At 55.3% G+C, this 22,491-nt stretch overlaps 8 protein-coding genes across 8 annotated transcripts; 5 read left to right on the forward strand and 3 right to left on the reverse strand.

The window, feature by feature from the left end:
• Positions 1–226: 226 nt before the first annotated feature.
• MYB3R3 (Transcription factor MYB3R-3) lies at positions 227–1,768 on the forward strand (the record flags this gene model as incomplete). The annotated part of the gene is made up of 5 exons (XM_032029176.1): positions 227–303; positions 797–1,370; positions 1,427–1,507; positions 1,558–1,675; positions 1,740–1,768. 5 exons carry the CDS (start codon positions 227–229, stop codon positions 1,766–1,768), a joined length of 879 nt encoding a protein of 292 aa, XP_031891376.1.
• Positions 1,769–5,839: 4,071 nt separating this feature from the next.
• Positions 5,840–7,294, forward strand: crf2 (putative glycosidase crf2; the record flags this gene model as incomplete). Its single annotated transcript, XM_032029177.1, has 3 exons — positions 5,840–5,957; positions 6,008–6,445; positions 6,495–7,294. The coding sequence occupies 3 exons, from the start codon at positions 5,840–5,842 to the stop codon at positions 7,292–7,294; spliced, it is 1,356 nt and encodes a 451-aa protein (XP_031891377.1).
• A 1,005-nt stretch (positions 7,295–8,299) lies between these two features.
• Positions 8,300–9,037, forward strand: CGGC5_v002118 (uncharacterized protein; the record flags this gene model as incomplete). Its single annotated transcript, XM_032029178.1, has 1 exon — positions 8,300–9,037. One exon carries the CDS (start codon positions 8,300–8,302, stop codon positions 9,035–9,037), a length of 738 nt encoding a protein of 245 aa, XP_031891378.1.
• Positions 9,038–11,293: 2,256 nt separating this feature from the next.
• Positions 11,294–12,624, forward strand: CGGC5_v002119 (putative 6-phosphogluconolactonase; the record flags this gene model as incomplete). The annotated part of the gene is made up of 3 exons (XM_032029179.1): positions 11,294–11,554; positions 11,629–11,738; positions 11,802–12,624. The coding sequence occupies 3 exons, from the start codon at positions 11,294–11,296 to the stop codon at positions 12,622–12,624; spliced, it is 1,194 nt and encodes a 397-aa protein (XP_031891371.1).
• Positions 12,625–13,388: 764 nt separating this feature from the next.
• On the forward strand, positions 13,389–13,880 carry CGGC5_v002120 (uncharacterized protein; the record flags this gene model as incomplete). The annotated part of the gene is made up of 1 exon (XM_032029180.1): positions 13,389–13,880. The coding sequence occupies one exon, from the start codon at positions 13,389–13,391 to the stop codon at positions 13,878–13,880; it is 492 nt and encodes a 163-aa protein (XP_031891372.1).
• A 279-nt stretch (positions 13,881–14,159) lies between these two features.
• CGGC5_v002121 (Cytochrome c oxidase subunit 4) lies at positions 14,160–15,199 on the reverse strand (the record flags this gene model as incomplete). Its single annotated transcript, XM_032029181.1, has 5 exons — positions 14,160–14,330; positions 14,398–14,498; positions 14,554–14,712; positions 14,928–14,984; positions 15,109–15,199. 5 exons carry the CDS (start codon positions 15,197–15,199, stop codon positions 14,160–14,162), a joined length of 579 nt encoding a protein of 192 aa, XP_031891373.1.
• Positions 15,200–15,653: 454 nt separating this feature from the next.
• On the reverse strand, positions 15,654–17,660 carry CGGC5_v002122 (uncharacterized protein; the record flags this gene model as incomplete). Its single annotated transcript, XM_032029182.1, has 1 exon — positions 15,654–17,660. One exon carries the CDS (start codon positions 17,658–17,660, stop codon positions 15,654–15,656), a length of 2,007 nt encoding a protein of 668 aa, XP_031891374.1.
• Positions 17,661–18,272: 612 nt separating this feature from the next.
• Acot8-1-1 (Acyl-coenzyme A thioesterase 8) lies at positions 18,273–19,418 on the reverse strand (the record flags this gene model as incomplete). Its single annotated transcript, XM_032029183.1, has 2 exons — positions 18,273–19,088; positions 19,146–19,418. 2 exons carry the CDS (start codon positions 19,416–19,418, stop codon positions 18,273–18,275), a joined length of 1,089 nt encoding a protein of 362 aa, XP_031891369.1.
• Between the last annotated feature and the right edge of the window lie 3,073 nt (positions 19,419–22,491).

The raw sequence follows: 22,491 nt of genomic DNA on the forward strand, positions 1-22,491 counted from the left end.
CGTCGTCCGGCATCAAATTTTCATCGCAGTTCGTCGCGATTTGAGCGCCGCAGTCATGTACCCTCGCCGCGCAAAACCCAAACGGCCGTGTCGCGTCCGCGCTTGACGCCTGGCCGTGGGGCCCATGACTCTGACTCTGCCTTTCGCGCGACACATTTGTTTCTCTCGTTCGCGAAACAACTCAGCGGATACAAGCCGGTACTAACGTTGGCCCGTTTGCTAGAACATGCAGCAGTGGCAAGTCGGCCCAGTGCCGGAGTACATCTACTCCAACTCCACCCCCCATCAACCTAACGACATGCAGTAAGTACCTCCTCCACCTTGTACCTGTCCTCCTCTACATCCTCCGTATCCTCCCGCTTCCGACTCCCCTTCCAACCCCAAAGTCACCCCCTTTCCCGTTCCATCCTCCGCCCCGCGAGGCTGCGTACCAACCACCACAACGGCCATCTCCTCCGGGACCTGGGCCTGCTGCCGGTTCTGCTGTCTGGGTACTTGTCCATGTACCTGCCGTTGGTATATCGGTATACAGGACAGGATACCTGGCCACGAACTACACTACTCGAGCTACCCTGGCCACTCTTGGCCTTGCTCGATGGTATCTGGTCTGGTCTCGCCTCGACATGGAGGGTGTAACGGGCAACAATAACAACACGACCTTCGGGCGGGGTGAGATGCACTGCACATTCGCCCTCGTTTGGTCACAACGACCTCGCGAGGGGCTCCAGAAGTCACATCAACTCTACCCACGATGTTGATCCCGTCGAAATGGAACTTCACTAACACCTGCCTCTAGTCCTCAGCACCCTTACCAGCAGGACATGTCTCGTCGGGATCAGCATCCCCAATTCCAGTACGCCCCGCCGCCTCAGCAGAGCCCGGCTCCTCATCAGCAGCACCCCACCCCGGTGCAGCCTCCGATGCAAATCCCGCAGCCGCCTTCTCAAGCTCCGGCCCAGCCTCAACACCACCCCCAGCAGCACCCCCAGCAGCATGCTCAGCAACATCAGCAGCAACATGCTCAGCAGCAGGCTCAGCACCAGCCGCCTCCTCAAGTGGCCCCGCCTCAGACGAACAGGAACCGTAAGCGCCCGGCCCCCGCTCCGGCGCCGGTTGCTCCTCCCGTCGTCACGAGTGCGCCCCCGATGCCAGCTGCCCAGCCGCCACCTACCACTACTCCCATCCCTCCTCCCGCGGCCCCGCCTGCTGCCGCTCCTCAGCCTCAGGCCCAGCCCACGGAAGACGCCAATGCCGCTCCTGCTCCTCCCCCGGCTAAGAAGAGCCGGACAAATACCCCCTGGACCCCAGCTGAGGAGCTCCGTCTCAAGCAGATGAGAGATGCTGGTAGCTCCTGGGCGGAAATTGCCAAGGTTCGTCATCATCCGCGCCTCATTTGTATATGTTGAACTCAGCTAACATGATGCAGACCTTCCCCACCCGCACTGAGGGTAGTGTGAAGAAGCACTGGTACAAGGACATGCACTACGCCGAGTTCGCAGAGGACGAGGTTTGTTGCCACCCTGAATCTACGTTGAGTATGTTACTGACAAAATGCAGAGCCAAGCACTCCTCAATGCCATCAAGGAGTACGAGAACAACAAGTGGAAGGTCATCGGGCAGAAGGTCGGCAAACCTGCCAAGGCCTGCGAACAATACGCCAAGGAGCACTTCCCCGGTATGCCCTCTCTCAACATCGCGTCGGCACGGCCGCAGCCGCATCGGTACTAAATGATTCGTAGACCTCTACGCCAAACCGAATGCTCGGTAGAGGAACTCAGCTCATCGGCGGCTCTGAGGATACTCGGGAAACGGGCAATACTGCGAAACGGCGCTGGGAGTGTCTCCATGCCTTGGGCGTATACCAATTGTGTTTCTTTCTCGTTCTGACGATCTCAACGACCCGGACTCAGAAAAAGACGATTCCCCCTTTGCACCTTTTTTTTACTATTATCCTACTTTTTCTTTCGAAGTTGGAATTTTAATTTTCTTTCGACTTTGTGTGTGCGTCCGGATTGCTTGGTGGCATGAATGGACTGGCCCGGGTCCCCTTTGGCTCTGGGAGAGGAAGTGGGATGGCTTTTCATTTGAGAGTCCGAGTTCGCAAGTATGGTGGATGGCCTGGTCGGGCCACCAGGCTATTACAGTGTGCTTTGAGTATTCATAGCGCAACACGAAAAGGAAGTTGAGAGATGGCGGGTGAACGTTTGCCGTTGAGTGGTCCGCGTACATGTTTGCGTAGGGCCTTTCGACTAGGCATGGGATGACGGTATGGGGCTTGCGTAAAAGCAAGTTCTTTGATCCATGATTATCCAGAAGACCGGATGATGTAATGGGCTCGGGCAAGTGTTATCAGCACGGGTGATGATGGATGCCTAGACACGCTCTTGGTGTTCTACGGCCGGTGGTGTCAAGGACGATTAGCCGGGACGAGATGGTGAGATTGTTTCGATTCATGATGAGTCTATACCCTTAGTGTGAAGAAGTGTTGTTATTGGTTCTGGACAGACGTCAGCAATATGACGAGTTGTGCTGTTAAGGGATTGTGTGTGATCATGGGATGGTGTGAATGGGGGCATTGTAATGTGACATGTACTCAAATTGGAGCGGTGGTAGACATGGTGCGGTGTCGATAGGATGAATGCAGCAATGCCTGGTTTTTTGTTAAATTCTGACAATTGAATGTGACTCACTTCCCGGTGCAGATACTGCTGGTGTGGTGTGGACTCATTCATCCTGATAAGAGTATCTATCGTATTTGTGACTCTGTCTTCTCGTGTCCTTCCTGACTTATGGTCTTAGTCGTGTGAGGCCAACCCACGAGGTAAGGCGCTGAATGAAATGTCGACATAGGGGAGACAATAACTAGTGCGATTTTATTTATTAGGACGTCGTGTGGTATTCTGTTGAGAATTCATCCGAGTGTCTTTTTCGTGTTGTCGACAAGTGATCATACTCGTGGTCGTGGCTACTACAGCAGCCTCTGCTCCTGTACATGCCTACCATGTCCGTTGCCTCTCTTATTCATTTTTCTATTGCTGTCTTATATTAGTGATTTTCTGACTTCAGAGGTATGTGTATCCTGTTGTTCCTGCGAACTATACGAAGGGCGTTGTCGATTTCAATATTTTTGTTATTTTATATGCAATATTAAATCTGGCAAACTTAACTTGGCCTATTTATCACTGTCTCAACACCAACACTCTCCGTGCCCGTTAACTTGGTTTTCTTTCCCCCTACGACATACTCCCAGTGCTATTGAATCAACGGGTTTAAGATTCTACGTATGGTGTCATCTTGGTCGAGCAAGTTGGGTGATGTGGTTTATTTGCCATGAGCGTTCTCAACCTTTGCTCCACATCAAGTCACACACATTCAACGTCAAAAAATTCATAGACCTCCCAACCCAAGCAGAATGCCAGTCCTAAGCCATAAAACAATCACTGTCGTCATATCTTTGTCTACATGCCCCTCTCATTCTTAAACTCAAGAACGCCTTACGTCCGCCTTGTCTCGTCGACGGAACACAGCAGATATCTGCCTGTTACACGCAGCAAGCCTCGGCGGCGCAACTGGCCGCAGCCAACGGGGGACGCACGATCTCGCAGCTGTCGCATGTAGTCAAACAGTCCACCGCAGTAAGCAGTGTAGATTCAAGTGCCGCCCTCCAACGGTGGTGCATGTGCGATTCGACGCGGGGGAGGGCGAGGTGATTGGATGGCCTTGTGTAACAGTTTGTTTGCATGAGATTTGTGGTTAACGGCCACCGGCGCCGGGGGCAATGGACCGGGTTGGAGACTCGAGTAGCGGCAGGTAGCTGGTTGGTTGGCTGGTGAGTTGGTGCTTGCCAATCGTCATCTTTGTGTGCTAGTTCAGTGTACATAAAGGGCTTCAATTCTGAAATTGTTTGGCGTTGAGAGGTTCGACGCTAGTGGTGGAGGATTCGATCCTGATGCGTACAGCCGTCGGGTTCATTTCAGCCCCCGTCGTCCAAGCACTTTGCATCAGCATGGCACAGCACCTGTCAATCAAGCCTGCATATCGTCCGAAGGTATTGACAGCCACGGGACAGGTGCTTTTGCAGACATCATCGTCAGTCAACGTCAAAAGTGACATGCCCCGTGCGCCGCCGCACAGAGCACACACGACAGGACGGGGGAAGGACGGCACGGGGGCGAAAATCGCTGCAGGCAAAGACTCAATCGAATTGCAAAAGTGGACGGGCCCTGGGGGGCTAATCCCAAAAGAGGAGTGTGGATGGAATACCCGAGAAGGAGAAGAAGAGAAAAACATGATCTTGGGGTGATCAGAGGGGGAAAACCCACGGGTGGCCAATCAGAAGCAGAGATCAGCGGACGAGTTCATTACGAGGGGACTGGCGGATTCTCCAGTTTCTTGGTGCATCCCTTGGTTTCCCCGTATTTTTCTTTGGTGGATTCCATTGATTCTGCGAGGGGCGCAAGGGCGGAGGAAGCAGGCAGGGAAAACACAGCCAGCAGGGGCAGGGTGGTACGGCTCTGCTACCTAAATCAAGCACGCTTGGCCGGTTCGGGCAAGGGAGGGCGTTGCAGAGGGGAAAGCGATTGGTTCCATTTGCGCTGGACTGAAGAAGAATGGATAATGGATGGACGGTCAGGTGCCCGGCTGATGTGTGAGCAGGAGTCTTCTGCCAGCACAATAATTAGTGGGAAGATTCTAGTTTCTACTGAAGGGAGAGAGGGAACTGAGACTGCCCTGGAGGCCTGGAGACGTCCATTGGAGGGGGAGGGAGGCAACTGGAAAGGGGCACCTCGCCTCAGACAATGCTCTCTACGGTATCCGCACCTTACTCTTACTGACTGCCCTGAGGCGATCAAAACACACGCACATCACCTCAGTGAAATGGATGACTAGTCCCGACGGAGTTGGAGGGAGAGATGCTACCTTAGCCCAGCGCCAGCGCCAGGCAGGCTGTTGGCCCTGAGTTGGGCTGCCCGGACACGAGCACTAAGGTAGCGAGCAAGGCGACCAACGAACCAGAGGAGGCAGTTGGTAGTCAATCCGTGTTAACCGTAAGAGCCAGTCCTCTGTAAGGTAGAAGGTAGAAGTAGGTTAAAGTGCGAGGTACCTTAACGTACTAACTTTCGCCTGGTTTGACTTCCCGCGCATTCCCACTCCTCCCGCTACCCCCATCCCTTCCCCCAATTAATTCTCGCCGTCTTGGCTTCGACCCTTTTCCCTCATCCTCCTCTCTCTCTTCTCCATCCCTATCCCTCTATCCCTCTCCATCGTCGTCTACACGGTCGTCACTCGTTCCCGACCAGCAGCCTGACGCCTTTTCGCTGTATCGCTTTACTACTATCGCTTAATACGCATTTTGCACCCTTTCGTTAGGTTGTATCGCGCACTTCACCACACGGCCATTGTTCGCATTGTTTCTCCTTCGAACAAAGCATCCCGTCTCCCGCGAAACCGTTTTGCCTTTCCGCCACAGGACGAACCCTATCCGAACTCTCTTGTTCCATTCGTCCCAACAAGGACTCGAAAGTCAATTCATTTAAACCGGCATCCCAGATATCCCACCCGCAGCCCGGAAGACGACGCACGCTCGACCGACACGCGAGTCCCCGTGGTGTCACCGTCATCAGACAGCCGAATTCCAACCGGCAGTGCGGCAGCCAGTAAACACAAACAACTGACGAACCTGACGAACAATCTCCGCGCCCCGCGGACGGCGACATCTCTTGGGTCCTTCGACACCCAAACCGACGTCGCTCTCTTCTTTGGCGAGCCACCGAGTTCCCAAGTCATTCGTTCTCACCCATCTTAATACCTTAATTGTATCCAACAAACACCACACAACATGTTGTCGGTTCTTCCATTGGGCCTCGCCCTCCTCGGCGCATCAAACGTCCTCGCCCAGACCCCTCCCAGCTGCTCCTTGACCCAGAAGTGCCCCGAATCCGCGCCTTGCTGTTCCCGTAAGATGTCCTCTGCCCGAAACATCGAGAACTTGATCTGACTCCTCCAGAATATGGCCAGTGCGGTACCGGTGCCTACTGCCTCGGCGGCTGCGACCCGCGAATGTCCTTCTCTCTCGATGCCTGCGTGCCCGCCCCCGTATGCCAGGACAAGAAGATGTCGATGAACTCCATGGACGGCATTGTCGATATTAGCAAGTACCTCGGCGACCCGAGCAAGGCCGACTGGGTCGCTCAGGGCGAGCCTGCCCTGCGCAACGGCGCCGTGCTCCTGACCATGCCCGCCAAGAGTGTCGGCACCGTCCTCGCCTCCACCACCTACCTGTGGTACGGCAGTGTCAAGGCCACCATCAAGACCTCCCGCGGCCCCGGTGTCGTGACTGCCTTCATCTTGTACGGTGACGTAAAGGACGAAATCGATTACGAGTGGGTTGGTGCGGATCTCGAGATGTCCCAAACCAACTACTACTTCCAGGGTATCCCCAAGTGTACGTCTGGCCCGTGCCTTAAGCTTTCAACCTTAACTGACTCTTGCAGACGATCAATCCGGCAACATCTCCCTGTCCAACACTTTCAACAACTGGCACACGTACGAGATCCACTGGACTCCCGATGAGATTCAGTGGCTCGTCGACGGCCAGGTTGGCAGAACCAAGAAGCGCTCCGACACCTGGAACGCCACCGCCCAGCAGTGGGACTACCCCCAGACGCCTGCCCGTGTGCAGCTTTCCATCTGGCCCGGTGGTGCCGACACCAACGCCAAGGGCACCATCGAATGGGCCGGTGGTGCCATTGACTGGAATGGTGAGGACATCAAGAACGCCGGTTACTACTACGCCCAGGTCAAGGACGTTGAGATCAACTGCTACAACGCCAAGAGCTCCCCGGGAACAAACAGCAAGAAGAGCTACTACTACAACAACATCAAGGCTACCAACGATACAGTCGTCGACAGCGACAAGGACACGATCCTGAAGAGCTTCCTCGGCACCGGTCTTGACATGAATGCCGGCGCTTCATCGGCCTCAGGCAGTGCGGCCCAACCCTCAGCATCGGCAGCCACGATTCCCGGAGGCAGCAACAGCGGCCCGGGAGCCGACCCCGGCCAGAGCAGTGGTGGCTCCAGCTCCGACTCTGGATCTGGTTCTGGATCATCGGGTGATTCCGGCTCCAGCGGATCCGGCTCTTCTTGCGGCAGCAGTGGCTTCTCGCAGGACTGCAACAGTGGCAGCAGCGGCAGCGGAAGCGGCACATCTCTCGGTGTGCGCCACGAGTCCATGGCTGGCGCCAGCGCCTTCGCTGCGCTCATCGCCATGGCAGCAGCTTTCTGGGTTTAAGGCATTGCATGGTAGCATACTTGGTTTTTGATTTAAAATGTTTAATGGATAACGTGATGCACTCACCGGGGTTTCGCTTCAGCTCCTTGTATGTAATGAGAGCATTTCTGGTGGTTTTCTTGGGCATTTTGTGGTAATGGCGCTTGCCGTCCGTTCCTTATAGGAGTTCAGCAGCCGCATTGCATATGTAGGCGGCCCTTGTGACTTGATTTACCAGGTATACAAAAGGATGACATAACTGAAGTCTATGCAACGAGGTCTTTGCCAAGTGAAGCGATTTATGATTGAAAGTTGATAGTGACATTTCCTTAAGGGACCATGGTGTCGGACCAATCGGTGCATTAGTCTGCAGCATATCGTGGGGTTGAAGCTACACAGCAGATGCCTCGCGAATCGAGCTTCTGGCGGTTTGGAGCGAAGACGCGAGCTAAGCCACATGGATTTGGCCGTCGGAGGGAACTTGGGCCGGCATGGACGTTTGGAAATGTTAAGGATTGCACGTTTGTGGTGGGGCGACATTATCTTGCACTAACACCTGCAAGAAGGCATCTGGAGGGACAGGGAACACCCAGACGAGGCGGATCCTCTGAGCAGCGACAGGGATGTGTGCGCTCCGTCGATCAACCCAGTGGGAAGTCCACTTACGGACGAACAGCTTGCCGACTTTGCGCCTGGAGTTCATCTCGCGGTTGATTTTTGGGTGTTGGTTCATTCTCGCGAGGGGAGCGAGATGTGGATGATGCGGCGTAAGGCTGATTTGAAGACGGCATGTTCCAAGGTACTGGGATGACGGTAGTGCTGCGAATCTGCCCGTCTGGACTCGGACGGTGATGTATAAAGACGATGGAAGTCGTTGATTATGAAGGTGTCGGATATACTGAGAGACCAGGCAAGTTCAGTCAAAGAAACCAACAACCAACTTCATATCCCGCTTCACACACGTCACATCACTTGCACTCTGCGAGACACTATATCCAGCATCGTCATCATCTACCCATACCAAACATGTCCGGCATCAAGACCGTCGCCTTCTTCGGCGCATCCGGCGGGTGCGGTCTCGCGGCCCTCAAACATTCACTCGCCGAGGGCTACATCTGCATCGCCCTCTGCCGCAACCCGTCCAAGCTGACCTCCCTCCTCCCGGCGTCGTCTCACCCGAACCTCGTCGTCAAGCAGGGCAACGCGCACAACGTGGACGACGTCGCGGCGTGCCTGGTCAACCCGACCAACCCGCACGCGCTCGTCGACGCCGTGTCGTTCAGCATCGGCAGCCCGCTGGACGTGTGCAAGATGACCGTCGAGGACCCGGACGTATGCAAGAACGGCATCGCGGCGGTGCTGAGGGCGCTCGAGACGTTGCGCGGGCGCGGGGTCGTCGGGAAGCCGCGGATGGCGGTGGTCTCGACGACGGGGATCAGCGGGTTCGCGAGGGACGTGCCGGTGCTGCAAGTGCCGATGTATCACATCCTACTCCGCGCGCCGCATGCGGACAAGAAGGTGATGGAGGAGCGGTTGGCGGGGTCCGGGGAGGCGTGGACGGCGGTGCGGCCTGCGTTTCTGAGTGACGGGGCGGCGCCGGGGAGGACAGTCCGGGTTGGAGTCGAGGATCCGAGGACGGGGGTGGAGAGCAAGGCTGTGGGTTATGGCATTTCGAGGGAGGATGTCGGGAGATGGATTTTTGAGAATATCTTGCGGGATGGGGGCATGGAGGTTGTGGGGAAGGCTGTCAGCATTACCTGGTGATGCTTGGCTTGATGTGAGTGAGTGGTGGTGTTTTCCTTAAGGTTGAGTCGCGGCTCGGTAGATTTCTAGAAAAGGCCTTGAACGGCACCAATAAAGCTTTGAGCGTTGACCAAGCGTTTCTCCCGTCCCAAAGAGCTCGATCAATTCGGCCCAATCGGCGCCGTAACACAAGTCTCATTTGAAGAACGGAATCAGCGTGCCACGAGCGGTTCCCTCATGTCGGTGACTTAGTTGGATCTTCGGGCCACCCTGCTTTCCCCTGCAGCGTTAGTGCCGAGCTTGGCTACTCATCTCGACAGCGAGTGTGTGCAGACCGCGTGGCTCTGGTGGATGGCGGCGGAGCGGGAGGGAGGCTCTTCGTCCGGTCGTTGTCTGCAATGGTGGTGGTAGTGCTGTTGCTGGTGTTTGGTTGGTTGTCGAAGCGCAGCCACGCCGGGAATAGATGCAGGTGTTGACGGCAGTAGAAGAAGATACATACCCCATGCAGCGGTTGGAGAACCCACTTTTCGTGTCAAGGTCACTGAAGATACGTACCCGAGTGCCGGCCTCTGGTTGTTGAACAGGGCAGTTTGCATTTCGGCTCTTCAAATTAAGCTGTTTCCTGTAAGTTGGGCCACCGAAACCGAAGTAGAGGGCGAACAATAGAACAGCCCGGGACTTTACGCAAGGCTATCCGTACCAGGAGAATAAACGTCGTCCCGGAGCATCTCTTGGGGGCTACCGCCGCCTCTGCAGGCCTGCGCGAGGTCAGCTGTCGGGAAGTTTCTCAACCAATCCGTCAACGGCTGCGCAGGCGGGTGAACATGTTTCGAAACGCGGCCCAGCTCAGCCCTTCCCACCAGCCCACCAGGCCCGCCCAACCGCAGCGCCTGAAAGAGCCCGAGATGTGCTGTTTGGTAACCTAACCCCTTAAGCAGCACTTTGGCATGTTCGATGCCCCTGTTTCAAGAGTATTGGGTGGCACACAGCTGGGGCTTTTTCTCAATCTTTTGGACAGGAGAACAGAAAGTGAGATGTTTGCTGGAATTATTACGGATAGCGAATTTTACATGTCTTCTGTGGTCGCTGCTGTCTGCCAAGCTGGTTAGCGAGAAGTGGCTTGCTGCGCAGATGACAGGATCCGCCAAACCAGACAGAGCCCCTCGGACTCGACTGGACCAGACTGGAATCCGACTCTGACGCCGATGCTTACCTGCGTCAAGCGGGTTTGAGGAATGCATGCAGCATGAGCAAAAAATGATTGTCAGAGCCTTTCTCGCCAAGGTCTGAAGGTCAGGTCGACAGGCGCCTACCAGCTCGTCATTTGATGTATGTAGGACTCCTTTCTTTTAGAGGGCCTGCCTTCTTCTGCATGGCTGGCGAGTAAGCCGTGTGACATGCCCCCCCCCTGAACCAACAAGAGCGTCTCTGCCGCGTCTTGCTCGCCAATCATTTCCACCTTGGCTGGGCTCCCCCCATGGCCACCCCGGCCTCCCTTGCCATTGCGTCTTTTGCATCTCTTGAACAAGAAAGCCCTGTAAGGCAAAGGATCTTTGGATGTGTGCGGGGTGTCTGAGTCTGACAGCAGAAAGGGGGCTTTGTGAAGAAACCAGGTTTGCTATGTGGCCGACCGCTTGCCCGCCTGTCCTCTGTGTGTCCCCAGTGCAGTGGGCTTGTCATCCCATCCCTTCACTCAGCCTGTGGCTTGGGGGTGTGTGGTGTTGAAAGCTGGGATCCAACTGGGAGGGAATGCATGGGATAGGATGAATTAGAGAGACACAGAGTCAACAACCATGTGCAGCCTGCCCAACCTACCTACCTAAGCTTGTGTGTTTGATCGACTTATAAGGTTGGCCCTGCCTCCTTCTTCCCTGGAAATTCGGATGAGGTCTCATCTTGTATGTTATTCGCAGCTTTCGACCAAACTTAATTTCAGCTTTCGAGGAAACGAAACGTCCCTTTCTGCCGCTTCTGTTCTCTCAGTACAACAACCAAGAAGGAACGACCCGACTTGAGCCTCTACTGCTCTTTCCTCCATCTCAGCATTCCACCCACCACCCTCTCTTTCAGCTGGCAGGTAGCCTTGTTGTTCTGATCTTTCGCGTGCTGCCTAGAGGAATTTTCCTTCTTCCTCCCTCTTACTTCCACCACACGCGTCACTCACACACTCACACACTCACACACACACACTCTCTCTCACACACCCTCACTTTCACACAATCTCACGATCGTTTCAAAATAAACCCATCACTTCCACCATTCGAATTAAAACACAAGATGCGCTTCTCAGCTGTCCTCGCCTCAGCGGCCACCGCCTCTGCCGCTGTCATTGGCCGACAGATCAACTCATCTGCTGGAACTGCTGCGAAGCTCCTGGTTGGCAGTTCCAATCGCATCTCCATTGTCAGCTACGACGGCAAGGAGTTCAAGGTCGTCGACAACTACACTGACACTGGCGTTGCCAGCTGGATGGCTTTCAAGGAGCCTAACCTCATCTACGCTGTCGATGAGAACAGTGCCGACCTTCGTCTGTTCACCGTACGTAATTCTTTTTAATTGGGCTCCTGCCATCTCATCTCCCAAGACCGTTGACAAGCTGACACACTCTGCAGTATGACGCCGCCTCGGACAAGCTGCAGTTTGTCACCAACAGCACTGGCTCCAGAGGTGTCGTCTCCCTTGCCTTCACTGCTGACCAGAAGCGCCTCGTCGGCGCCTCCTAGTAAGTCCAATTACCTTAGCAAAACACGTCCTTTACCAAACACACAAGCTAACCATCCAACAGCGGCCAGGGCTCCATCGACATCTGGGACATCTCTTCGGGCACCGATCTGAAGCTCCTCAAGCAGCTCAACTCTACTGATCCCGTCGGTCCCAACACGCAGCGCCAGGATCAGAACCGTGCCCACCAGGCCATTCTCGACCCCTCCGGTCGCTTCTTCGCCGTCAACGACCTCGGTAGCGACCGCGTCCTGATCATTGACTCCAAGGACGATGCCTTCGTCATCTCCAACAGCAACAGTGTCCCCGCCGGCTGCGGCCCCCGTCACGGCTCCTGGTACCCCACCAAGGCCGAGCAGGCAACCCACTACATGGTTCTCTGCGAGTTGACCAACCAGGTCGAGGTCTTCCAGGTCTCCTACAACGGCACCGGCGTCGGTTTCGCCCACACCCAGGAGCTGAGCACCTTTGGCGCCGCCTTCCCTCCCGCCAACGCTAGCACCGCTGCCGCGGGCGAGATCGCCATCTCCAGCGACAGCAAGAACGTCTACGTCTCCAACCGCGTCACGGGCAACGAGACCGACTCCATCGCCCACTTCAAGGTCAAGCAGACCGCCGCGGCCGGTGGCTCCCCCTGCAAGGCCACCGCCGGCGGCATCGAGCTCGAGTTCGTCGACTCCGTCTCCTCTGGAGGTACCAAGCCCCGCATGATGAGCCTGTCCAAGGACGAGAGCATCCTCTACGTCGGCAACCAGGATGGCCAGGACGGCATCGTCGCCTTCGCCCGTGGCGAGGATGGCAAGCTCACCGCCGGTGCTACGCTTTCCAAGTCGGTCATTGGCACTGGTGAGGACTTCGGTCCCCAGTACGTCCAGCAGATCGCTTAAGCTCGCTGCGAGGTCTCGTCTGTCGCTTTTCTTGTCTTTAAAAGGGATTCGTTACTTCTTTCATTTGGGGGGGAAAAGGGCACGGCGTTGCATGGCGAGATGGGCCACAGGCGTTCGGGGGCGGGCACATGGTATGGCTGGATCAGACATGACACCGCTTGCTTGCATTTACACTCTGTTCTTGCCTTTATAGATACCTTGGTCATTGGTCTTTAGAGTAGCTACCTCTGGATGTGAGATTCTGAATCAGATTCATCAATCAATCTTTCGAAATCGTGTGTAGCTTTGCTGTGACTCGTGACGTTTCTGCACCGTGATGAGAGAAGAAAAGATAAGGTGCTGTCGAGTTCGACGTCGGGACCTTGATGGGTCGGCCCAGGGCTAACGGCCGGAACCGTAGCGCGTGTCCACTGTGAACTTAGCGAGGCGGATGCACTACGACGGTGGAGAGGCCGCTAATCGGCAAACAAACATCCGCTAATGGTTCTGGTTGAACCACTAAGGAGCCGCCCCCCACCACTCCGTACAAGCGAGCGAGCGCATGGGCAGCCCAAAGTCAACAACGGTCGTTGCCCGTCTGCTGCAACCTCTGCGCAACCATCAATTACAACACCACCCCGTATACGACCCTCGCAAGCCTCTCTTCACCTGTCTCTCCTGTCTCCCGCCCAATCGGGATGCTTCATGACAGGATTCAGCTTTAACAACAGCGACCAAAAGACGCACAATATCTCGCGCGGTGCCGCGCCTCGACCATTGCCGCCATGTCAGACAAGATCACCTCCAAGAACCTCTCCTACGACACCAAGATCCCACCGTTCCTGCGAGCCCTGCACGCGCAAGCAGCAGGCAACGCCGCGGATCCCGATCCAATTCTCTCGAAGCGGCGGAGGGCGGGCAAGAAGCGCTCCGAGAGCGAGGAGGCCGAGGACGCGCCGCTGGTGGTCGACGACGAAGGCAATGTTGTCGATGTGAGGGTGGACAAGGACGGGGGCGTCGACGAGGACCAGCTGAAGAAGGACGAGGCCGACAAGGAAGACGTCACCAAGGAGGAGAAGAGGGAGGCAGACAAGGTTGCTGGCATCGGGGCTAGCAAGAAGAGAAAGGCTGGCAAGGTCATTGGCGAGGGTGTTGACGATGCCAAGGAAGACGGCAAGACGGACGCGAAAGACGAGGCCAAGGATGAGGGGTCTAAAAAGAAGGCCGGCAAGAAGAAGGGCAAAAAGATCAAGTTGAGCTTTGACGAACCCGAGTGAACATCTTCGCCTACACCACAAACAAGCATCATTACAGTCCGCAGGGCAGAGTTGACCGTTGAAGCTGTCAGAGCTGCTTGCGTCTACAAAGTATAAAGCGGAAAGCCGTCCGAGCGGGGTACGCGGGAGCGGACGGAGGACATCACGTCGGGAGAAAAAGGTTCTATACAGCCACAACTAAGGTAATCTACACATCTGCCGTGCTCACTCCAGAGCAACCCGATGCCGCCTCGCCCCCGATCCCCTTGCTACTACAGGCTCGCCATCAAGATGGTGCATTTATTGGTATCGGTACTCGGGCTTGACGAAGTCGGCAAAGGTCTTGGGCTCCTCGTAGCCGTGGTGGTGGTCGTGGCCGTGGTGGTGGGCGTCCTCGGTAGGGCCGACGTACTCCATCTTGTAGACGGAGCCGCACTCGGGGCAGCGCTCGATGGGGCGGTCGCGGGAGATCTGTCGAGGTGTCAGCACAAGGCGCTCGGAACGGAATCGGACACGCCGCAGCGGGAGGGCGACGTACGGTCAGCCAGAGGGTGACGTGAGAGTCGGCGGGGGCGCCGGTGCAGCCGAGGTACTGCTCGTCACCGGCAGAGCGGACGGGGATGGGGTTCTCCATGGTTCCTGGGGTTGCATTAGACTTTGGTGTTCGATACCGAGGGGTTGATGGGTCGCATACCCTTGCGGGAGGCATCGAGGGGGCGCATGTCGAAGACGTCGACGCCCTCCATCTTTCCGAGAATCTCGAGACGCTCGAGACCGGTGGACTGCTCGAGATCGGTGGGGATGTCGCCGGGCTTGGCACCGGGACCGAGCAGGTCGTCCTCGGTCTTGACCTCTGTACCATAGCAATTGACGTTAGTTTCCTTGCTTCTCTCGAAATAGTTTGCTCGTAAATTCGTTTGCATGGCCGTCCATCGTTCGACGCAGTTCAGGAGGTGTCGTTGGTTTTTTGGGTGGGCTGCCTGAAGCAATGGCAGCATTCAGGGACACCGCGCCGGCCGAGGATAGGTCCAATTCACGGAATTTCGAGTCAATTGACGGAGACCTTACCGGAGAGGGTCTTGTAGTTCTTGGCGGGGGTAGAGCTGGAGCTGGGAGCAGCATCGCCTGTGTGATCGCGCGGGTCAGCGAAGTGTATGGGTGATATCGGGATGGCGGGCTCGCGTGTATTTTTTTCGGGATTTGGGGGAGGGACGCAAGAGTCAGGCAGGAATCAATTGAGGGATCGTACGGCGGATCATGGAGGTCGCGAAAGTGCGTCTGGCGAGGGGAGCGACGGCGGCCCGGCGGGCGACGGCGATGGCGGAGCGTTGCAAGAACATGGCGGCGGCGATTGGGTGGGTTGGAGAGGAGAGGTTCGTGACGTCGGGTTTGGGTGAAGAGAGAGGGATTTGTCGATGGCCTGATTTGATGGTTTGATGTTGCGGCTGTCGGGTAAGCTACGGGAATCCACTCCAGAGAGCACTGGCCAAGAGGTGCCTACCGTAACCGGAACATTAAGCGATTGCACGTCACGTGATGTCGAGATGACCAAATGAGAGCGGTGACATTACCGAGCTTATGAGAAGGGAGCATGAGAGTGGCATGATTTGTGAGATAAACGTACAACGACAGTGGACGGCTATATGTCTATGAGTGCCAGCTATTCGTACCATGAATAATCTCAATACGGTAAACTGAGATCTTTGAGCAAGTGAGCAAAAGCCAACCCAGACTGTTTCCAATCGTCCTTGATTCCCCTCCTCCGTAGCAAGCCAAATCCGTCCTCCTCATCGCTCAGTAGTACGTTACCATGGCCTCACGCTCAGTGCAAGGGAGCCACGGGAAGATGAACCCATGCGAAACTTTTTTACCCGTTCGCGGGAAGGGACTGGGGCCAACATCCATTCTCGGATGCTCTGCTAAGAACTGCACCTCCTCATCCCTGGGAAGAAGTCCTTCCTCCTCCTCCGTAACTCCCGACGAGCTCATGTCTTCGTCTTCTCTGCTGTCACTTGACATGTCAGGCTCTTGGTTTCCAGTATGATGTTCCCCTTCAGCCAAATCCCGTGGATGGCCGTCGCTGTTCAAGTTGTCAGGCGACATATGCTGTGAGCCACTCGTACCAATGTGTAGCCACTGATTCTGCATTTCCTCGCCTTCTGTCATTGCCTCCATAATCACGTCCTGCGCTGCTCCGATATGCTTCTCGACATCGGTAGGCCGACTCATTCTGACGAGATCTGTTCTCGTCTGACCTTGTCGGTGAGAAGTTCTCTCAGATGCTTCGGATGTGCTTGAGGTCTTCGCGGTCGTGGAAACTGCTGCCCTCGTCGAGGAAGAAGCCACTGCAGAATTCTCGGTAAAATCCAACGTTTCGACAGAAGATCTGGGGCGCAAAGGGATTATGAACTCGAGTCGTCGCATCTTCTTGGGAGGAGTGAAGTCGTCCACGACGATCACTTCGTCTTCGGGTGTGCGTTGACGAATAGTTGTGGAAGACTTTCGTCTTTTGCGTCGGCCTTGCTCCGGGGCAGTTGTCTGAACCCGCTTCTTGGTCGGAGTCCGGCGCGAACGAGGCGACGGCGTGTCTGGGGTTTGCGGTGCATATGTTTCTGATGCAGATGTCAGCCGAGGCCCACGAAGCCCTGAGGGAGTTGCGGTTGATGGCTCAGAAGTGGTTCCAGCTCCGTGTTGTTCCCCTGTCGAAGTCGATAGCAGTACATGAGATTTTCTGGAAAGCGGTTGGCCTCCAATTCTGTCCAGCTTGCGGCCATAAAAGTTGTAGTCGTTGGTATGCTGAGCGCCGCGGATAATGGCTTGTCGCATAACCGGATCGAGAGAGTGATGGCCCTCTTCAACGATAGACCTGCAGAAAGATTTGGCTCCCGTATGCGGTCCCCGTTCGAAGATGACACTCATACGCCAAAGGAGGAAGTAGAGCGGCTCCATAGCCAGCTCGCCTCGGACATGCAAAGCCTGGAGACGATTGAGGACGTTGCAGATTTGGTACAGGTTGTGCGACTGGCAAATACCCTCAGCGGGCATGTGCTCCTTAGCCATCATCTGGTTTGGATGCATCGTCTTTCCAGGGCAAAACCATCTTTTGACCACCCTCAACTCATTGGCCAGTCGATAGTACCTCCTGTCACGCTTGTCGAAGTCCTCCTTTTCCTCGTCTGTGAGAGGGCCATGCAGCATTCTCTCGTGCCTCTCATCAATGTCGTCTTCGTATTGGCGCTGGAGGCGATCTGCGTCCATGGCGTCGACGAATTTTGTCCATGTAGGCACCCAGTACGGACCGTCTTCGGTGATGGGTGTGGATGGGACACCCCGAAGCATAGCCGGCCTGACGAAAGTCTTGCCGTCGTCGCTTGTGACGAAAACTTGTTCCCACGGAGTGCTTGTGATCTCGAGTAGTGCCGCTGCCTCTTCATCGTCCTTGGGATCAGGGGCGTCGGTGGACTCGACAGGGGCAATTGCAGCGAGCTTGGCCTTCTTCTTCTCCAGCCTGTCTCTGAGGGCAGCTAATGTGTCGATCGTTTCATCGAACTTGTCGCAAAGCTGCTGGATTTTGACTCGGATTTGTGTGATAGCGTCGTCGAAGCGCTTCGTGGAGCCTGAGTGGCTGATCCTGTCCCGTTTCAAGCCATCGATCTCAGCGTCCTTGTAGGCGATTTCTGTCTCGATGAGGTCGGCAGCAGCCTGAGTCTCCTTCACAGTCTCCTCCAGCTCTGCGATAGAGGAGATCAGGCGCGACTTCTGAATGAGCGGGGTAGGACGAGAGGGTGAGATTGTCGGCATGTTGGAGTGGGAGGCGGCCTCGAGAGCCGGGTGTTGAAGACTTGAAGAATGAGAAACAAAACAAACAAGAAAAAAAAAGGGCTTATTCGATGTTGGATAAGTTTGAAATTTTTGTGACTGCAGACGGAGCTTCGAGGTTACCGATGAGTAAGTAGCGTGGTATAGGAGAGAACGCGAGGTGGTATGGTGGTAACGATGATGTGGGTGGTTGTTGAGAAAAGACTCTGGCTGTAAAACGCGGTGGTGAGTTTTTTTGTCGTCGACCGGGAGGCCAGCAGAAAGGCAGTTTAGGAAGGCGCAGGTCATCAGACCCTCCAAATCGACAGTCCCTTCAGTGTTGCAGCAAAGGGGGGAAAGAGCGGCAAAGACGGAAAAGGAAGCAACAACCTCAGTTTACAAGGTAGAGCATGGAAACTGCAGGTGCGAAACCCGCCAAAGGAATGTTTGTGTCATCTACAAGCAAAACTCATCTACAGCCAAATTGCCTCGTCCATCTATCAACCTCCAGAGAATCTGTCTAACGTAAGTGCCTAAAATGTATACAAGACCTGACAACGGCTGGGGCTAGCGTGTCCCCATTCCTTGCCCGGTCGTCGGTGGTTCATCATGTCATCATAACTTTTCCTTTTCGACCTTTCGCTCTCTAATGATGCCGTCTTGATATCCCGTAGCCACATGAACACCAGAAGGACTCCACATCTTACACATGAGCGCCCCTCGCCCCTGACCCGCACGAGGGAACGAAACCTCCTGAATCCACCACCCGTCCTCCGCCCCTGAAGGATCCTTCATCACAGCCTCATCAACGTTGACGTGAACAACGAAGGCGTACGTCAGGCTTGCTGCGGTCCCCAGACTCCATCCGAGGCCGATGTGGTTGCCCACCATCAGAAGGCCGTTGCGATCTGACTCAAAAGCATGCACGAGAACATGCTGGTTCGGGTCGTCAGCTGGGAGGGGCCCTCTCAGCCGGTAGAAGAGCAGTTCCCTCCGTTCTGTTACCGGCTTTCCTTCGTTCCAACCAGTCAAGTCGACCTTGTGCATATCCACAATGGGGAAATGACCCGAGGCGTCGGGAAACATGGCTTTGATCTCTTCCACGTCCACTGCAGGCGCCTTGGGCCAGTCCCCAGGTGCTTTTGCTTTGAGAATTTCGGCGAACCTTTCCTGTGGCGGGACTTCCTGGGAGCTCACCCGGCCCTCTTCTGGTCGTTTGAAAGTGCATATACAGCTAAAGCAGACATCGCCGAGCTCGCTTTCTAAGTCTTCGAGGTTGAAGTCATCGGCCTGGAGTCGTTTGCTTGGTTCCTTCGGCTGACGCACTATTACCAGGCGAGAGCAGAACGTCCGACTGGTAGACAAACTGGAAACCTCGTACACGAAAGGCCGGTTGGCCCTCGCCGCCGCTGAGAAGCAGCCTTGTATACTCTGAGAGACGAGTTAGTGACCGAGGCCATCACCTGGTAAATCAACTGGATATCTCACATGAAGTCCAAAACCCCCTGAGTGAGTACCCGTCCCTGCCGGCTCCTCCTCCTCCAACGCTCGACACGCAGCTAGCGGGGCTTGTGTGTACACATGTCCTCCGTAGGCAGCTCGAGGATCTGCTTTGGATCCGCGCCCCTTGCCGCCAACGAGCTCCGATCCAGGGACCCAGGCTGGCCAAAGGCTCATGTATCGCTTGACTTTGCCCTCGGGAGTTGGCGGCGGTAGGGGGGCAAGTGCCATAACATTTTGGAACCAAAGCTTCTCAGACATTGTGAGTGAGGGAGAAAATGAACAGTGCGACGGCAGAGTGAATGGCGTTGGATGGCTGAATGGAAAATCAATTCATCAAAGTAAAGCACGAACCCGAGGATCTTTCTACACGCTTATGAGATGAGTTCTGGCAGGTAAAGTTGACAGCTATGAAAGCTTTGGGGATTTGCGAATTAAGCTTCCAGGGGCCTTGTTTTTGGCCCAACAGAGTCTCTGTTTTTGAGACATCGGTCGTCCAGTGGAAAATGAACCTCGGGACGAAGTGGCCTGTGGCGGGGCCGTGGCCGTGCGTACCGGAGCTGCTCCCCCAAACTCTCGGTGCGGAGCCGAGGTAGCCATGTGAGGGGAAGCTCCTCGCTCACGCTGGATCATTCTGCTCCTTGTTGGAGTGGAGGAGGCAAAGGATGATCTCCAGGGAGAGCCGTGGTTGTTTGTGGGGCCCCCGGACTCGCTCCGTGAGAAGCCCATAATTATCGGCCCTGGGTCAATTGAGCTTCATGATGGCCGGCTTCCGTGTTGCTCCGGGTGCATCGGGGTGTTTACGGTGGTGGCAACAGATGGATAGGGGGACCTCTGAACGGAAAACACGCCAAGTGGCTGATGTAAGACGGCGATGCTGATGAGTGATCACCATTGCCCGGAGATACGGTGTCATTCAAGGCATTCGACGCTCTGACAGTACTTGGACATCCATGTCGCGACTCTTCCCAAGAGGCCAAAGCCGCTGCTACCCTTAATTGCGGACACATTGCCCACCTGTTTGCCTCGATCTGACAGGACTCTTCTCTTCACAGACCCAAAAAACAAACACGACCTCAGACGAACTTTTGGTCGGTTGTCACCTTACACTTGTGGCCTGGCGTGTGTGGCCTCGGCCAAGAGCCCACTGTCAGCGCTTTTGACAACTGATGGAAGACACAGCAGACCAGTGGGTCTTGGCTTAATTGTCTAGCTGTGCCAGGCAGTTGATGAGGGTCTTGAACCCATCTCTGCTGTATTCGACAAGCTTTACTGGGCTCAATACGCAGGAGTTGCAGCATGCGGGCGTTCCGGACTTCTGGATGACTTTCTTGGGTTAGGAAGGCTTGGTATGTTTTACCAACTGACAGAAGAACGCTGGAAAAGACGCAGAGAACTTGTCAATGTCGACGACTCCTTGGCAATTCGGTAAGCAGGTACTCACTGACGCACCGCACAGCCCGCCCGGCTGCCACCGACGGACGAACCCAATTCATGCCCACACTACAAGTTACAACCACATCGAGAAAGTCATTCGTCCCCGACATTATTAGTCCAAAACCCGCTCTTCTCACCCCGAAATCACCCCCTAGTGAGAATTCTCCTGGACGGCGCGTGACCCTCCCATGTCGTGGCTAGCCGCTCATTGTCCAACAGCCCAAACCAGACCACAGCAGCCATCCGTACGGAAAATGCACTGCTCGGTGGGCAAACGAGCACCGCGCGATGCTCTTCCGGGCTCCCCGCGTCCAACGCCCTCGCCTCGCCCTGCTCCCCCCCTTCTCAGCTCAGAGTAGGTATGCCATCAAGCAAACGGTGCTGCTAATGAGCGGTGTCGGAATGATTTCTGTTGGACGGGCACACTGCATCATGCACCCCGTAGTGATGGGCCAGGCGCATGAACACGATGGCAGGACAAGGCCTGGGGAGACGGCTTTTCCCCGCAAACTGAGCGAGCAAATGAGAGACATGTTCGGTGTGAGACCAGCTTCTGCCGTCGCCTTCTGAGCACTTGGTGCTTCTTTTTGTGTTGTTACATTCCGACTGCTCTGGCTCCTTCGGTACTCGAGGTGGATGCCAGTCAAACTGCTAGCGAGGAGGCGAAGAGGCAGATCTTTGCAGTTTGTCCCGTTGCTGACAGCCTGCTCTACCGAGGCGTGATCTCGCTGATCAGTCGTCGGAATCGAGCCCTTTAAAGGATGGCCGACTGCGGACTTCCTAACCGGGATGCTATTTGAAACAAGATGCAGGGCCAAGTGAGGCCCTCCATATTTGAAAGCGTGGCTGTTTGTTTGGATGAGCGCAATTGGAAAACCTCAGAGCTGCGGGTGACTCAAGCCACGGGCGGAAAAAGAAACATTGCTTGATGCCCAAAAGCCGCCAAAAATTTCAGAAAAACATGACTTTTGTATATTGGGCTTTGTAGAAATATAATGGGAAAAATCGAGATGATCAGGAATGCAGTGTCTTCTTCCTGGCTTCTCAGCTCTTCGGATAGTGGCGAGAGCCACTCCTGGGTACACTGATAGAGACATTGGCCTTTGAATCTGCGCATCATTTCTATCCCCTCCAAGCTATCAGCACCCCTGCTCCCGCAAACGCGCTCCCACCGAGCCTCCGGTTTGTTTCTCGGAGGTGTCAGCGTCAGCACCTGGCCTTCTACCTAGAAGATATGTGTGGCGTGCATCGTCGTGTCACATCGACTTCGGAGAGGGCAGTCTCTAGTCTGGGGTGCAGGAAATCATGTCTCTTCCTCCCTAGCGGGCGCTTCTCTCATTTACTTCCTCATCAATGTTATCGATGGGTTACTTATTTACGATGAACAAAGACCGACTGAAGCTTCACCTGATGCCAAGCCATCATGAACCACTGTCTACTTCCACGCGAAACCATGAACAGGGCGGCAAGAGATGAGATATATATCTGCCTTCCTCTTGGGAATGTTACACAACATGCTTACCTGAATTCCTGGGCTTTCAACTTGCATACAGCTCAAGCATGTCCCAAGCCTGAAGGCTGAAAAAAAAGTCCCAATTTCCTGCCCATGTCACATTGTCTGCCCCTCTCAACCCCAGACCGGGGTGGTGGTGCATGACCAGGGGGGGACCGCCGCATCCCGACCATCCCATTCGTTCCAAGCTGGTCTTTTCCCCAGGTCTTTGCCATTCCTGCCTCCCGCGACCCTTGCCCTGCTTCATCTTCCTCCACACATCAGTCAATATCGAACTTTCGCTCCGCCTAGTCTGGTCTGCGTGGTACGGCGAAGTAGCACCACACAGCTAGGAAAGAGGAGGTGTGAGAGGGGAACAGAGTGTGAACACGACACGCTGGTCAG

This window comes from Colletotrichum fructicola (genome assembly GCF_000319635.2).
Source record: "Colletotrichum fructicola Nara gc5 chromosome Unknown KSG_Nara_v1_contig01, whole genome shotgun sequence".
Lineage (NCBI taxonomy): Eukaryota > Fungi > Ascomycota > Sordariomycetes > Glomerellales > Glomerellaceae > Colletotrichum > Colletotrichum fructicola.